This window comes from Pelodiscus sinensis, chromosome 13, assembly GCF_052426305.1.
Source record: "Pelodiscus sinensis isolate ZL-2025 chromosome 13, ASM5242630v1, whole genome shotgun sequence".
Taxonomy (NCBI): domain Eukaryota; kingdom Metazoa; phylum Chordata; order Testudines; family Trionychidae; genus Pelodiscus; species Pelodiscus sinensis.
Window position 1 is genome coordinate 1,287,390 of NC_143064.1, and position 17,364 is coordinate 1,304,753.

At 44.8% G+C, this 17,364-nt stretch overlaps 1 protein-coding gene across 3 annotated transcripts in view; it reads left to right on the forward strand.

Annotated features, from left to right (window-relative positions):
- TEX11 (testis expressed 11) overlaps window positions 1-17,364 on the forward strand; it is a 213,286-nt gene that overhangs the window by 17,467 nt on the left and 178,455 nt on the right. For all 3 annotated transcript variants that reach the window (XM_075917648.2, XM_075917646.2, XM_075917649.2), the window contains exons 2-4: window positions 940-995; window positions 2,886-3,007; window positions 7,308-7,392. In XM_075917648.2, coding sequence (XP_075773763.1) covers window positions 962-995; window positions 2,886-3,007; window positions 7,308-7,392 — 241 coding nt within the window. In that variant the 5' untranslated portion in view covers window positions 940-961. The remainder of the gene's footprint in view (window positions 1-939; window positions 996-2,885; window positions 3,008-7,307; window positions 7,393-17,364) is intronic.

Here is a 17,364-nt window from a genome sequence, read left to right on the forward strand (position 1 = left end):
AATGTGGCAGGGCATTTAAATAGAGATGTAAAATTATGTTTAATTGGTTAACTGGTTACATATGAAAATTAACCAGTTAACCAATTAAGGGGGCCAGGCTGGAGAGGCCCCTCTCCACAGGCATGGACAGCACAGCTGGAGAAGCCCCTATCTGTGTCCTTTCTTCCCCTGGGTGCAGACAGGGGCTGCTTTGGATGCCTGGAGCAGCCCCTGTCTGCGGTGGCTCCTTGGGGCTGGAACAGCTTCCTGCAAACAGCGGGTGGGGAGCTGTTCCCGCTCCTACTCGCTAACTGGAACCAGTAAGCATCACCCATTAAGCATGATGCTTATTGGTTAACCAGTTAACCGTTCACATGCCTACATTTAACATAAACAATTTTTCTTTAAGTTTCTGAATTAGAATTTTTGCAGTAAATCAACTGAGGTAATGGGAGTGAGGAAACAATAAGTAGGTGGTTGGAAAGTAGTAAAAAAGGATCTGTAGCTGTTGTATCCAACCATTTCTGAAGCAGTAACCATTATAGTGGCTACTGCTATAGTGAACTAACCACGCTCAACTAGCCAAATAGCTACATTGTTCAAGCCAACTAGCCACACTTGCCTGGCCAAATAACCACATGTAGTAGCTAGCGGGTTGGACACCATGCTAGGGATGTTAACTTTCTATTAATCAGCTAATCGATTAGTCGATAAGGGAAGGCAGTGCAGAGTTTTTCTGCGGCTGAAAAATCTGCCGTGTTCTTTTGATTTACTTTCCAAAGAACATGGCAGCAGTCTAGACGCAGGGCAAGTTTTTTCGAAAAAAGGCCATTTAAAAAAAAAAAATCCTAGACACACCGTAAGAGTGGAATCAAGCCTATAGTAAGGAATAGTTGAAAGGTGTAGTAGAAAAGTTACATATAAAACTTTTGAATTTTTGTCTGTGTGTGTGTGTTAAAGGATTTGATTCAACGCTTTAGAAATGAAGGGGAAGTCTCACTTACCGGACATTAAAGGTACAAATCAGTAATCTTTGAAAAACTAAATGTTTAATCCGTAATTGTGTAAATAATTCAGTGCTGCACATGTATATTTTGTGTGTTATGATGAAGCCACAGGGAATAAAAGCCTCATTTCCAGGTTTTTCTAATTATAGTCAGGAAAATCTGACTCTTCCTGATAATATTAAGCTTTGTCTTGGAACCTGAATGTCAGGGAGGACTTGAGAAGTATGGACTAGAGGCTCTGGGGAAGGATGGTGTTCTTAAGAGCTAGGGAGAATAAAAATATTGCTGGCCCTGAATAAATGCTTGCAGATTACTTTAGTATGGGGTATAAAGGTTTTGTATTGCCCCATGCCCAGTAAATTGAGCACACAAGTATAGAGGAGAAATAGAGAAGGAAATACCAAGCATGTTGTCTAGTTTGTGGTTCAAAATAGCTGATGACTGTCTTCAGCTCAAGGAAAACAAATAATATTAAATAACTTAACAAAGACACTTTGATTGGGCTTGATGTGCTAGAAGAACTTCACAGTCAAAGAAAGTTGGAAACAGGCAGGGCTTAACTAACTAGCGCTTGAAAAGCAACTGGTTAATGGATTAATATAATGCTTGAATAATTACAAAACTAGCGACAAAGAGAGACTTTGAGTGTTTTTTGCATCTCAAACCTATGTGTGGAGAAGTTTCTACGTTATGATGATCAAAACCTATTGAAGAGGGAAGGAGGACCCAGTAAAGTTACTTAATTGTCTCTAAATTCAGTGACTGGTTAATTATACGGCAGTTAATTGAGTTTGTCAGTTTTCCTTTTAAACCTGAGGCAGGAATTTAGAAGACCCAGGATAGCAGGGTTTTGGTTTTTTTATTCATACGCTTCATAACAGATGGTATGGGAGTTTTTAAGGTTATAGGTTCAGCCTCTCCTCAGAATTGTGACATTCCTTTCAGCCTTAATGAAAGCACTGGCATTGACTTGCTCACAGTAAAGTTATTGATGCAGGCTTCATGCAGCATTATATTATTTGAGAGTGCCAAAGAGTAAAAGTTGTTTAGAATAGAAACAAAAGACACTCTCAGGAAAGAGATATTTTATTAACAAATTAAATGTTGGTCCAAAATTTGGTCTCATTGCCTGGATTCAACTTCATGAAAGTCAACAGATTTAATTGGTGTAGGTCACAAGAATTTCACCTTGTTGCCTAAGTAAAAAATTTCTAGGATTCAGAATTATTTCTTGAATTGTTTTATTTAATTGATCAGGTTCCTTCTTCACTTTGAGAAACACTAGGCTACTAAATAAACACAATCTTGGTCGGTAGGCTGGATCTGCGAGTGTATTTTAGGGTGCCGGCCCTTCTGATCAACTACTCCCCCTTCCTTCCAGTGCCTCTTGTATGCTGCGGTTCAGTGGTGTATATGAGGTGCAAGGAGGGGGTGGAAAGAGGTGGGGAAGAGAGATGGGCAGGAGTGGGGTGGCAAGAGGTGGATGGGGTAAGGCCTTGGGTGAAGGAGAGAAGTTTTCTAGCTGTTTAGATTTAATGACAATAAAAATAAAGGGTAGTTCATTAGCCACACATACTTATATATATCTGTCTAATAATGGATACTTCAATAAATAAATAGTTTTAGTGGTACAATATAAATAAATAATCTTTTCATGAATGTGGTTTTTTTTTTTTACCTTTAAATGAAAATAAATCTCAGGAGGCTTTGGGAATCTGAAAACTTTTAAATCAAAATGGGGATTGTTGAGTTTCTGAAGTTTGAGAACTGCTGTAGTAGATAGAAGGATATGAAGAAAATGTAAACTGATTGGTTTATCTTGTTCAGATGTTCAGAAATGATGTGTTACTCTTAATTTTTGTGTGGAGAGTTGCTGCCCCTTGTTTGTCTTTCTTTCAGTGCTAATTCAAGAACTGGTGAAGAAAGACACCTCATCAAATGTACCTGAGATCATTGACAAACTGTTCAGTGAAATAGAAAATGTGGATAATGAGACTGGGAATGAGATTCAGGAGGTTCAGGTAGAAGTCTGGAAACACTGGCTGAAAACACATATTTAAAAACAATCCAATCTTGTGGCCGAGGTAATGGTGAACAGCTCTGTGTTGACCTTCTGACAACTTCAACACCTAATGGCCAGTGCAAGTAAAGAGCAAGACCTGGTTGTGACACTTGTTTGGAATATGTCTCCACTGCCAACTTGACAGCACATCTGCCACAGAGCTGTGATGTGGGCAGTGTAGTCATGCTTTATAACCAAAAGAACTGACTCTCTCAGTGGTATAAAAAAAAAACCCCATCCTGAACAAGGGGTGGTAGCTTTATTGCTTGGAGTTGCAGCTCCCAGCCATGAAGTGCTGTGAAGAAGTGGGTTGTGCCCACAAAAGCTCATGATCCCATCTACATGTTTTGTTAGTCTATAAAGTGCTACCAGACCTTTTGTTGTTTTTTAAGTTTATCTTGTACAGACTAACTCGGCTACCCCTTGAAGTGTCTATACTTTGTTAGTCTCTAAGGTGCTACAAGACTACTCGTTGTCTATTCTTATATTTTTCAGTGCTAAAATGTCTGTGTCTCAGGAGTGTGTTTTTTCACACCCCTAAATGACTAAAATTTTAGCACAGAAAGTGGAAGTGTAGACACTGTCTTAGAATATAATATGTTCTGTTCACATTTTTATAAAAGTATGGTATAGTATAACATTTCTTGTTTATATGTCATTTAGCACATTTGAAGAAAATGCAGGTTTTTCTGATGTATCAATATAAAACATGAGTCATATTAAAGTATAACTTCTTAAATGTTCACTAACAAAAAGTCCAAGGGCCAAATTAGCAACTGGCAAAAGTTTATTATATGGTATGATAGGATTCCAGCAACTCTTCAGACCAGATTAATTTTCTTTCATTTTGAAAGAGGATGCCATATATTTAGCATTACAGACATGTGACATGATAACATTACTGACATGTAACATTCCTTCTAAATGTTCTTTGTATTGAGTGGATTGCAAACTGCATTGAACATTACACTTTTATTCTTGGGCAAGCTTATGCTTTTTTGTGTCTATAAAAGAAACAAATCTGTTGCAGAACTGTGTGAGAGTAGACACAGTGGATTGTAATTACTTTCTAAGGAGATTAGAATATTGTGTAAATGAGTATTTCAAGAGAGTTTAAAGTATGAATTGTGTAAATGTGTTTTAAATGCCTTTAAAATACATAGAATTGACTTGGATATCATGTGAATATGTGCGTTTGGCCTACCTCTTATTCCAGTTTGCCCCCATCTGTATTTTTTAGCCCCATTTAATAGCAGGGAACACAAATGGTAGTGAGTCCACTTAAAACAAATAACTTTTTTCTTCTTTTGGGGCAGTTGCGTTGATGTTTTCATGCAGTCGCAGCCCATAGGTTTTTCTGCTTGTCTTCTGACAGCTTAAAAAAAACCACATCCAAACTATCCCTCCCTTCTCTTGGAGAAATGTTTCTGACACAAGTCCTGCCCAGCATCATGGTATCATGATGCAAACCCTGCCAAGTATAATGACACAACCCACAACTCGCTTGCTTATATTTTCTGATATTTATAGATTTCCCCTGTTATTTAGACTTGTTTTTGGGTGGTTTTCTGGCAGGTGCTCCATGGATAAAAACAAGGAACATTGTTTTATATGAATGAGCTATTATGACTTTTTACTTTCGAGTGCAACAGTGTGAAAGTTCAGAAAGTAAATAAATAACATTCATATTTTATTTCTTGTAGTTCATACCTCATTAAAATGAATGAAAGACTGTTTAAATGTTTATAACTTAGGTATTTTTCGTCAATCCTTGTTAAGAACTACTTACATATTAAGTTAAAAACTTCTGCCATTTTGAAAAAGTTGATTAAAATGGGGGAAAACTCTTTACTAAACACAAAAACAACTGAAAGATTTTTTTTCAAACTTTTGCCCCAACATACTCTTTTGGACAAAAATTAAATTCAGAATTTTACCCAAGAGGATAACGTTTTTGAAAATCCTATGTACCTGACAACTGGTGACTGTGATAATATAAGTCTGGTGGAGATTAAGCATTGGAATCTTAAATTGCGTGTAATCAGCTAATCAAGAAGTCAATGGAATTCCCATTGATTACTTGATTAGTCAAGAAAGGGGGAAACAGCCCTGGGAGCTAACCCACTGTGGCTCTGCCTTTTAAATGTATTAAGAGCTGACAGGCTCTTAATACATTTAAAAGCTAGAAGCGTATTGGGAGGGACTGGTTGCGAGCCGGGAATCAGCTCGCTCTCTGTCCTCCAGCTGTGCTGTCAGGCTTTTAATCCGTGTAAAAAGCAGAGGCACAGCATCTGGGACTGAGCGAGAGCTGGGAAGCTGCTGATTCCCAGCTCGTGCTGGTTCCTTGCTACATATCTGCATCCCCTGCCCCCCTGAGATGGTGCTGGGGGGAACTGGCTTTTAAACCAGCTCCCCACAGCACCGGCTCCTGCTCCCCCCCTTGCTGCCTCTTTTAGAGGCAGCAAGGCTGGGGGGAGAAGGAGGGAAGCAACTAGTCAAGTCGCCACTCGACTGCCTGATAAGTATATGCTTATTGGGTAATTGACTAGTCTCTTTTACATCCCTAATTCAGCCCTTCAGGTCAATAATAATAATATATGTATCTATCTATCTCCAGCCCCCTTCCCAAAGCAGGACCAATCCCAACTAAATCAACCCAGCCAGGGCTTTGTCAAGCCGAGACTTAAAAACCTCTAGGGATGGAGATTCCACCATCTCCCTAGGTAACCCATTCCAGTGCTTCACCACCCTCCTAGTGAAATAATTTTTCCTAATATCCAACCTAGACCTCCCTCACTGTAACTTGAGACCATTGCTCCTTGTTCTGCCATCCGTCACTACTGAGAACAGCCTCTCTCCATCCTCTTTGGAACCTCCCTTCAGGAAACTGAATGCTGCTCTCAAATCCCCCCTCACTCTTCTCTTCTGCAGACTAAATAAGCCCAAATCCCTCAGCCTCTCCTTGTAGGTTATGTGCTCCAGCCCCTTAATCATTTTGGTTGCCCTCCGCTGGACCCTCTCCACATCCTTTCTGTAGTGGGGGGCCCAGAACTGGATGCAGTACTTCAGATGTGGCCTCTCCAGTGCCGAATAAAGGGGATTAATCACTTCTCTAGATCTGCTGGCAATGCTCCTCCTAATGCATCCTAATATGCCATTAGCCTTCTTGGCTACAAGGGCACACTGTTGACTCATATCCAGCTTCTCATCCTTTGTAATCCCCAGGTCCTTTTCTGCCAAACTACCATGGTCCCCAGGCTGTAACAATGCCTTGGATTCTTCCGTTCCAAGTGTAGGACTCTGTGCTTGTCCTTGTTGAACCTCATCAGATTTCTTTTGTCCCAATCCTCTAATCTGTCTAGGTCACTCTGGACCCTAGCCTTGCCCTCCAACATATCTACCTTTCCTTCTAGCTTGCTGAGGGTGCAATCTATCCCCTCATCCAGGTCATTAATAAAGATGTTGAACAAAACCAGCCCTTTTAATGGCATCAAGTTATAGAATATATACCACATCGCTTAGTTTGTTGTTCCAATGGCTGATTACTCTCACTTTATGTACCCAATTTCAAGTCTGAATTTGTATAAATGCAACTTGCAGCTGTCGGGTCTTTTGGTAGAATAAAGCATCCTCTATTGTCAGAAGTCTTCTCTCTCTCTGTCAGAACTTACATACCATAATCAAGTGACCTCTTAACTTTCTAAGTAGATTGAACTACTTATGTCTGTCTCTGTGAGAAGATTTTTTTAGAATTGAAGCCATTCTTAAAGAATTTTTTTTCTGAATATCCTTATTAGACTTTGAAAGACATCAGTATGTCAGTTCTATCTTAATGGAAATGAATATACTATTGCACAAGGTTTGTGTGTGAGAGATCATTTCATTCCAGATGGATGGAGTAAACCTGATCAAATGTTTATAAGTTCAAGAATGGACTTGTAAATGAGTGTAAGGACAATCGAGTGAAGTGAATCTGTTCAGGAAGATGCTTTAATGACACAAAACAAATGTTTCTGAAATCTTGCTTTTCACAGAGTTCCCTACTGTGTATAATTTCAAATTCTGTCTGAAGACAACGTTGGCCAACACAGGTGCCATCAATCCTGTTAAATGTTTTCAACTTTAGGTCCTGTCATTTTTTGATTTACACAGGCATATACGTATTTATCTCTGTATGGTTCTGTTACATCAAGAAGTTCAGTATGATGCAGATCAAGACAAAATGGTGAAGTCTAATGGATTTTTTTCTGCCTTCCTAGATTGAAGAAAGTGCAGTAAATCTATGGAATTGGGCAGTGACTAACCGAGTAGGTTCAGTGATCAATGATGAGCAAAGAGCTAAATGTATGTATGTGTTTTGTGTCATAGATTAAATTATTTTATACTGTAAAAGAAAACCTCTTAAGATAATATTATTTTATTTAACGTTTTTATATAGTCCCATAGGGCTGTGTGCAGGAGTGAAAGTAATTTAAATTTCTTACAGAGTGCATGGAGGCAAGGGCACTCTTTAAGGAGGGTTGGGGGGGCTGAAGCCCCCCATTTCCTACTGATGCTATTTGCTGTTTCCCTTTGTCATGCTCAGGGAGTGGGAGGAAGGCATACAGCATGGGTCACTCACTCTTCTGCCCCCTGCCTTCCCCGGAGGGAGCGGGACCAGCCAGGAGGGAGAGGAATGCAGGGATGCTGAGTGTTTCCCCCTTGCTCCCTGATAGTGATGGAAAAGAAGTAGCAAGACACAAGCAGTCTTGGTAGGAATGGGGCAAGAGGGAGGCCTTCCTGCTGCCCTCTCTAAAGGGTGCTGGGTGAGGGGTAGAGGGCTGATGAAGTCCCAGACCGATGTGGGGTGAGCCCCCAGCCAGCCTTTTTTACCTGCCTGATGCTCAGTGTGTCAGCCTGTTGCAGGAGAGCCCTGGGAGTATGCTGCACCTCTTCCTGCAGCGGAGTGCCCCAACTGGCTCTTACTGGAGTTGCGCACTCTGGCGCACCACCAGCAGTGAAAATATCTTTGCAGATAAAATGAAGCAGAGAGTAACACATTGCTATTTTGTATAACCAACTAAAGAAGGATCATTCCAGTGCAAGAATGATCCTCTGGTGACACAGTCAACGTGGGAGCTGTTATATTACTCCCCTTTCCTGTTGCCTGGTAGCAATGAAAAGGGATATGACCAAAGGAAAGGGTCTGTGTCTGGACTCTTCTGTGCTTTACTAATGTTTGGTCAGAAATTTTTGGAAATAAACCGTATTGACACAAATATTGATCTAACCTTGTGCAAAACTCGCTGTCTTGCACAATTGAAGCATCATGATTTTCGGAGTGCAGAAGTGATCTTTAAAGACACTTTTGTCTCTGCATCTTGACCTGCTCTCTGTGCAAGTCTGTAGGACCCCAGTATCTGGTCCATAGTTTTTATTGAAAGGTGCTTACAGTCTAAGGGCATGTCTACATTAGGAAATTATTTTGAAATAATTTATTTCAAAATAATAACTCACAAAATAGCTATTTCAGAATAGCATGTTCACACTGAAGGGAAGTCTTGAAATTAGTCCGAGGTAGGCTTCCTCGACTGAGAGCCCCAGAAAGCACTGGGAAGTAATTACTTTGAATGAGTCTGGGCAGTAGTTATTTCAAAATAGCAGCAGTAGAGCATCCACACTACCGCTATTTCAAAATAACTATTTTGAAATAAGCGTTATTCTTCATGAAAAGCAGGAGTTATTATTTCAAAATAATCAGCCTGTTATTTCGAAATAACGGGCTTGGTATTGTGGATGCTCTGCTTGCTGTTTTGAAATAAGGGGAGTTATTTTGAAATAACTCCCTAGTGTAGACTAGGGCTTAGTTATTGGTTAACATTACCGGCTACATGCCTTCCCTGCCCCCTGGCTTTGCATTTAAAGGAGCTTGGGAGCTGGCAGGCAGGCAGGCATGCTGTCTGAATCCCATCTCACGCCAGGTCCAGCAGCTACCCTGCTACAGCTCTGCATTTAAAGGATTTTGAGAGCTGGAGGGCAGGCACACTGGCTCACTCCCAGCTCACGCTACCCCCGCTGCAGCTCCGCATTTAAAGGATTTTGAGAGTCATCGGGTTTACCCTCTTCTCATAAGTTGAAGCAGTTTTTTGTTTTGTTTTTTTTATTCATATGCTTCATAACCGATTGTATGGGAGTTTTTAGGAGTCTAGGCTCAGCCTCTTGTCAAAATTGTGACATTCCTTTCAGCCTTCTTAATGAAAGCACTGGCATTGACTTGCTCACAATAAAGTTACTGAATGCAGGCTTCAAGCACCTCAGCATTGCTGAAATCCATTGAAGAAAAAAAAATGGTTACTTACCTTTTCCATATTAATTATTCTTTGAGATCTGTCCTTTTATGTCTCTGCATTGGAGTTAAGGTTAAAAGGAACTGAAGGAGGCCAGGATTTTTATTCTCAGGACATAAGAGATCTCTTAGTAAAATAGAAATTTTAGGGTATCACATGTTTATTTAAGACTTTCTCCCAAATGTCCACTAGACAGCTTTGATAAATAGGTATTAACAAAAGCAAGCAAAAATGTAGTTTTGTACAATGGCTATAATTCATTTTCTCTCATTTGCTGCACTTTTAATCTCTTGGCTGTTGAGGTGTTATATTACCTATTCTCATGTCACCCTCAAGGTTTCTAGCATAGATCTGAATTTCTACCATTACAAAAAAAAGCAGAAAGCCTTTCAGAATTTCTTTATATATCATAAAGAAATGAAGGGTATTGGCCCAATTATATTTTTTAAGTCACTCTTATGCGTGGTCAGGTCTGCTTAGTACTTTGATGGGAGGCCTATCAGGAAAATACCTTTCTATCTAGACCAGGGGTTTGCAACCTTTTCAAACCAAAGAGCCAAACTACATCAAAATTCAGAACAAGTCAACAAAGAATCAGTATAAGAATCCCCATTTGCATGACTGAAAAAATACAACTTAATATTATTGATAATTGACATGATGATTAAGAAAAACATAAATGAAACATACTCACAGACTTTATTTAATGGAACTTCTGCTGCTGGGGGGAGCAGTTTGTGGATGTAGTGGTGTAGGAGTCAGGGTTGGAGTGTGAGTGGCTTGGGACAGGGGTTGGGGTGTGTGGGAGGTGCAGGAGGCAGGGCAGGGCACTGGGGGTGGGAAGTAGAGTATGTGGAGGGCGCTGTGGCTGGATTACCTTAGCTGGGGCTGGGTTGTTGCACCTCTGCAGCAGTGGCTAGACGAAGGGCTGGGCCAGCATCGCTGCAGTTGGATCGTAGCTTACCCTCCTACCTGTGCTGAAGTAGGAGTGAGGCAGCTGACAGTCCTTCCTGTGGCCAGACGGGCCAGACCGTGGCACCTGTCCCAGGATTGGGGCCAGGAACAGGACACTGCTGCCAGATAGGGGCCAGGCCCCAATTGTGGCCTTGTTGGCTGTGCCACTGCTGCTGGGCCCAGGAGCATGGTGCCTGGGGACAGACAGTGGCAGTCAAATGAGGTCTGGAGCTGGGCTGCCGTGGCCAGATGGAGGCATCTGCTGCTGCCATCCCCTCTTGTTATCCTGGCTGGGAGTGTGCATGCGTCCCCTATAGCACGCCCTCAGCCAGCCCTTTAAATGAACAGAATGGCCTAGCCAGCGCTTGTGGGTGCACTGCCTTCTTTCACCTCAGGTTAAAGATGAAACAGACAGGCACACACACACAAGACATGAGTAATTACGTCTTTTTTTAAATTTTGAATTTTTCATTTTAATTTAAAAAGTTGCATGTATTTTGAGAATGACAAAAGAACCATATTTGGTTCTGTGCTGAGCCATATTTGGTTTGGAGCTACTGGTTGCCCACTCCTGATTTAGACAGAAAGAGAACCCAAGTGCTGTAGGAAATGTTTGTGACCTAGTAAGTGGTACCTCCTGCGTCAATCAGTACTGAACCAAAGTCCCAGCTTTTCACTAGCAATTTGTTGTTGTTGTTGCCATCTTTTAGGTAAGATGAAAATATTGAAGTTTTCTATGATTGTGGTTGCTAAATTAGAAGTTCCTTGCAGCAGAAACTGTTTTCATTTGTCTCTTGTACATCACAGAGCAACACACTATTGATTCTTAACAGGCAATAATAAACAAATTGTATTTGGGTATTTACCCTGATTTCCAGTGTTGTTGTTTGTTTGTATATCCATTCACTACAAAATGTTTACCCATGGACCTAAATTAGACTTCTTGTGCCAGCTAAGCTCCATGCACTGGAGAGAGATTCATTCTGATGGAGGGCGGACTGTTTTTGCAGCTACCTTTCCTTGGGGTTGCTGCTTAGGATAAGCTTTAACTCCTTCTGGAACTTTGTAGAAGCTGCAGAGAGAAGGTTCTGAATCAGACCATTCCCTGGCCATTTTCCCTTCTCAGCTAGTTCCACTCTGCTTTGTGGGCTGCACTGTATTTTAATGATCTCCTGGGCATAGCTAAGATTTTGACTGCTTTGCACCACTATAGCCTTGTCTCTTGCAGAATTGTTTGCTGTCTTAGTCCTCCTTGGTTTATACCAAGATAAGCAGTAGGTGAATCTGCTCCCAGATGTGGAAAGCCTGAGTCTATTCTAATTAAGTTAATTCGAAAACTCCTGTTGACTTCAGTGGGAACATGGTTAAGTCCACCATGATTGAAACATATATTCTTCTTCGAGTAGTGTCCCCGGGGGTGCTCCACTGTAGGTGTCAGGCCCGTCCCAGCACTGTAGTCTGGAGATTTTGAGTAGCTGAAGTCAGCTGGATTGTGCATGCGCAGGGCAGTCTCGCACCATTCATGCCTCTTGTTTTGTGCGTGATCCGGCTCCTGCCAGTTCCTCTCAACTGCCTCAAGTCACAAACGGAGTTTCCCTCATCTCTGCGTTCTTCTCATCAGAACCTAAAATAGTTATTAAATAGTTATTAGATAGTAGTATTAGTTGTTAGTTAATTTAACTGTTAGTTGTAGTCATAGTCGTTGTTCTAGTTAAAAAAAAAAAAGTAGTAGTTTTTTTCTCTCACTGTTTATAGTTAAACCGAAAAAAAAAGCCAAAAAGCAGAGAAGCTTTCAATATGCCAGGTTCCCCCAGATTCAAGAAATGCAATCTCTGTTGCGATGTGATGCCGGCCTGTGATGGCCATTCTTCCAGCATTAGGTGTCTCGGTGAGGGTCACGTGCCTCAAAAGTGTGCCCATTGCACTAAGCTCACGGCCAGAGTGTGGCGCTACGGAAATGCACCTCAGAATGATATTATTCGATAAGGCTCTTCAGTGTGTAGAAGCTGAGTCACCACCACCTTGGACGCTGTACCTACTCAAAAGCAGAGGGTGTTCTCTCCTGGGGGCAGCCCCCGCAAGAAAGAAAAGGGTGTCACCGGCACATTTGTTACCTCCAGCCCTGGGTAGCAGGGTGAACACAGGGAGCAGACCCGGCACCTCCGGTATTGCCTCCCATAGGCCATCTTTGAGGCACAAGATACCGGTGGATGCAGCACCGTCAGCACCGAGTGAAATGCCGAGGCCGCCCCTGGCACCGAAGCTGTCCACACCAGCGCCCCAGACACTGAAGCCGTCCGCACCAGTTCCTCCCGGCACTAAAGCCATCTGCACCGGTGCCTATGTCTACATCGGCACAGCTGGTACTGGAGCCCAGACTATTGGTGCTGCAGCCTGAACCGGCACCGGTAGCACCCAGAGACTCCACTGAACCAAGGAAGGTGTTGGCAAAATCACACCGGCCGAGAAGTTTTACTCCTATGTCACCATCTCTGACATTCTCCTTGGCACCGTTGCCCTCTCCACCAGTGCTGAGATCACCAAAGCTGCAGCACTGCCATCAGCACCACAAGCACTATATATATATGACAGGCGAGCCAGGTCGCCATTGCCTCATGATCGTTACCGTACATGGAGTATCGTCATCACTCCAGATGCATGTCCATTTCACCTCCCCCCTCCTCGAGGAGCTCAGTATATTTTTGTTCACCTGAGCATGGCAGGTATTACAGTGCCTCTTGCAGGCGATCCCCTCCTGGCAGATATTATTACTACCATAGGGATCACACGGCTCATTACCGCCACTCTAGAAGAGCCTCCCCCTGTTATTGCAGATGGGCTAGTTGGGCTTCAGTTCCGCGATCTGTCACCGATCAACAAATGGAGTCTCCTCCACCTTCAACTTCCCTTCCCCAGGCGCAACAGCAACCAGAGCCCGAAGAGGGTCAGTTGTCACATGTGGAAGAATAACACCCCAATAATTTGCTGGAGCAATGGTCATCTTCCTCTCACGACGAAGCAGTAATACCAGAGGAAATTTCCCCACCGGATGACGTCAAGTAGTTCCAGGAGCTCTTTAAAAGTGTGGCATCATCTCAGGAGATTCAGTTGGTTGAGGTGCAGAAGAAGAGATATCGTCTCCTGAAAAATTTGCAGCCCACACAGAAGTCTAAAGTGGTGCTTCCAATTGATGAGGCTATCATGGAAGCAGCAGAGGAGATATGGCAAACTCTCACATCCATATCTCCAACAAACAAAAGGGCGGACAAAAAGTACTTTGTCCTATCCAAGGGCTTGGACTTCCTCTTCAGTCATCCTCAGCTAAACTCATTGGTAGTAGATGTGGTACACCAAAGGGCGAAGGCTCCCCAGTATAGAGCAACAGCATCGGATGAGGACAATAAGAGACTTGACCTCTTTGACAGGAAAGTCTATTCTTCTCCGCAGATGGAGACTTGTCGTTAGCAGTGTCTGGCTGGACCACGCATGTGCCGCAGGCTCGCGGCTTTCGCGCTCTTTCTGTCGCGCGGTCTGGCCCCTCCGCCAGTTCCTCTTCACCGCCTCAGGCTGCAGACGCCTGTAACCGCGCTCCTCTCTCCTCAGAGCTAGATAGCTTCTAGTTCTCCCTTTCTACATATAAAATATCCTTTTCCGCCCTCTCCCCTCTCTCTCCATAAAGTAAAAAAAAACAACAAAAAAACCCACTTTTCTTTCAGGAGGGGAAGGACAAACAAGAACTATCGGGAGTGAAAGCGGAGACCGCTCTTACCTCCCGCCTCTCAGCTGTTCTCCTGTCAGCTCCTCTGTATAGAGCTCCGTTCACCTTAAAAAAAAAAAAAAAAAAAAAAAAAAGACTGTTAAGATATCAAGAACAAAAGATAGCTATCAGCTTTAACAACCACCTACTTTTCAAAACCAACAACAGATAAGAAGCAGCGAGCTCCCAACAAATGTCAGCTACCGGCTTTAAAAAATGCGGCTCCTGCCCGGAGGCAATGCCAGCCTCTGACGGCCATGCAGACTGTATTTGTTGCCTGGGGGAGTCTCACATCCCCCAATAGTGTCACCATTGCCTAAGGCTCACCTCCAGAGCCAGGAAAGACAGGGAGAGGCGCCTCTGTATGCTGCTCTTTGATACAGCCCTGCAGCCACAGCAAGCTGACTTGAATCAGCACCCTCTTAAGTGCCGGGCTTCCTCCCCTACTGTGGGACTGCAGAAGAAAATGGCATTGTCCCCAGCAAGATCCCTGCCAGCTGCCTTGAATGGCAGGGACAGCCAGGCACAGACACCGGGGACCTCAGGGGCTTCAAAGTCTAAGCGGCCACGGGAGCCTGCAAAGACGTCAGCTCCCCAGCCGGCTTCAGTTCAGCCGCTGCCTCCTCCTCCGGCGCCGAGCGTTGAGCCAGCGCTGAGAGCAGCCCCGGACCCGATCATGGCACCGGCCGCAACACCTGCCCCGGCACCGCCTTCCAGTAACCGCACGGTGCCGGACCACACGGCGCCGACCCGTTCTGGGGCCGGCACGGTGCCGATCGCTCCTGCTCCGCCACACCAGGAGCTAAATAATTCAGCGGCTAGCGCTTCAGCGCCTGCCGCACGTCAATCACCCCGGAGCCCTGCTGCTGCTGCTTTCTATTCTCCACGCCTCCGCAGCTGCTCCCGCTTCTTCTCCCCAGCACCGTCCTCTCCTCTGCCGGCGCTGCGATCCCCACGCTGGTCCTTTCATCGGTGCTGCTCTCCTCGCACCTCGTCGAGACTGCCCTCCCCGTTTCTGGCTGCTGCATCTCCCCATCGCAGGCACCAGTACAGGCATCTCTCTGCCTCTCCTGCCTCCTCCAGGGCATCACACCTCCACTCCTGCTCGCTCTGCTCCCCGTACCATTATCGGTACGGCAGCCGCTCCAGTTTAAATTATGACTGTTCGCCGCGTGGTGCCTACCATCGCGATGACCACGACTCTCGACATTCCCATAGCCGGTATTCTTATTGACCACGATCCGTCTCCGACTACGCTGCACGCAGGCGCTCTCCAACCCCGGCTCCCCTTACTCCTCCACATCATGCGCCATCACCATCTCAGCACTCTTCAGAGCTGGAACATACTCCCTTCGTGCACCATGCCTCGGGGTCTTCCATTCCAGTCTCATCTCCTCCGGAGGATGCAGTGAACCCTGACGACAGCTCTCCTCCAGACGACCTCCGTCAATTCCAAGAATTATTTAAGCTGGTATCGATTACCCAGGAGATTTCCCTACAAGAGCTCAAAGATAAGCAACACAAGCTTTTTAGGAATCTCCAACCGCGACACAGTTCACGCCTTGCCATCCCTCTCGACAAAGGCATCCTGGAACTGGCTGACGAAGTGTGGCATGCTCCAGCGTTGGCCCTTCCCACCAACAAAAGAGCCGACAAGAAATATTTTGTGCCACCAAAGGGCATGGAATTCCTCTTCGCCCATCCACAGCCTAACTCTTTAGTAGTTGGCGCAGCTCAGCAGAGATCTAGAGCCCCTTATCTCAAACACCAGGGCTCTGATAAAGACGTAAGGAGGCTTGACGTCCTGGGCAGAAAGGTATACACCTCAGCGACTTTACTCCTCAGAATCGCCAATTACTTGGCGCATCTTTCCAATCATTCCTTCGACACAATTTCACGCCTCACTCCTCTCATGGATCATCTCCCTGATTCAAAAAGATTGATCCTGAGATCAGTCATCCAAGAGGGCTACACATCAGTGAGAACGTCCCTCCAGATGGCCATGGACGTGGCTGATACTGCTGCTTGCTCTGCCGCTACGGCTATTGTTATGCGTAGAGCTTCTTTTCTTCAAGCGGCAGGAGTTCCAAAGGAACTACAGACGAAGGTCGAGGACTTACCCTTCGACAAGGATAAGCTCTTTGCAGAGACCACGGACGATACTTACAGACAACATTGTAGCCATGTACTACGTAAATCGCCAGGGCGGCGCTCGCTCCCGTTCCCTATGCACGGAAGCTATCCGCTTTTGGAACTGGTGCATTCGCCACGGGTGACTCCTTTGGCATCCTACTTACCTGGCACCACAAACGTGATGGCAGACTTCCTGAGCAGACACTTCCACTCGAAACAGGAATGGGAAATGCACGACGGCATATTACGCGACATCTTCCAACGTTGGGGGAGTCCCCGAGTTGACCTCTTCGCAACTCCCGCCAACACAAAATGCCACAAGTTCTGCACCAGAGCGGGCCTGGGCCGCGCATCTCTAGGGGTGCCTTCCTCGTGACTTGGCGCGGACCCCTCCTTTATGCATTTCCCCCCATACCTCTCATTCCGAAGGTCCTTCAGAAGCTGAAGGCGGACAGGGCTACGATAATCCTCATAGCCCCAGATTGGCCTCGCCAGCACTGGTTTCCATTCCTGCATCGCCTCTCTTTGCGGACACCGATCCGCCTTCCGCCTCTCCACGACCTCCTCACACAAGCCCGAGGACGCCTGAAACATCCCCAGATACAAATGCTGAACCTAACAGCATGGTTCCTAACTGGCTGAACCCATGTGAATCTCTCTGCTCTGCCGCAGTCCAAAACGTCCTAGTACAAAGTAGGCGACAAACCATGAGGAAAACTTACCTTCACAAGTGGCACAGATACTCCTCCTGGTGTACCTCGAACCACCACGATCCGACACGTCCGTCCATTTCCTCCGTAATGGACTATGCATTGCACCTAAAAAACAAGGGTCTTGCGTTAGCCTCCATCAGGGTGCACCTCGCAGCAATATCGGCATTCACATCACCTATAGATGGTGTTTCTATCTTTGCCCATCCTACGACTAAAAGATTTCTCAAGGGCCTTATCAATATGGACCCACCACGCAACCCAGTCCCTCCTGTGTGGAGCCTGGACGTGGTACTCGACGCCCTAATGAGGCCACCGTTCGAGCCTCTGGCGACCGTATCCTTACAATTCCTCACTCTGAAAACGGTTTTCCTGCTCGCAATAACCTCTGCACGCAGGGTTAGCGAGCTTTCCGCCATGATGGCCATTCCACCAT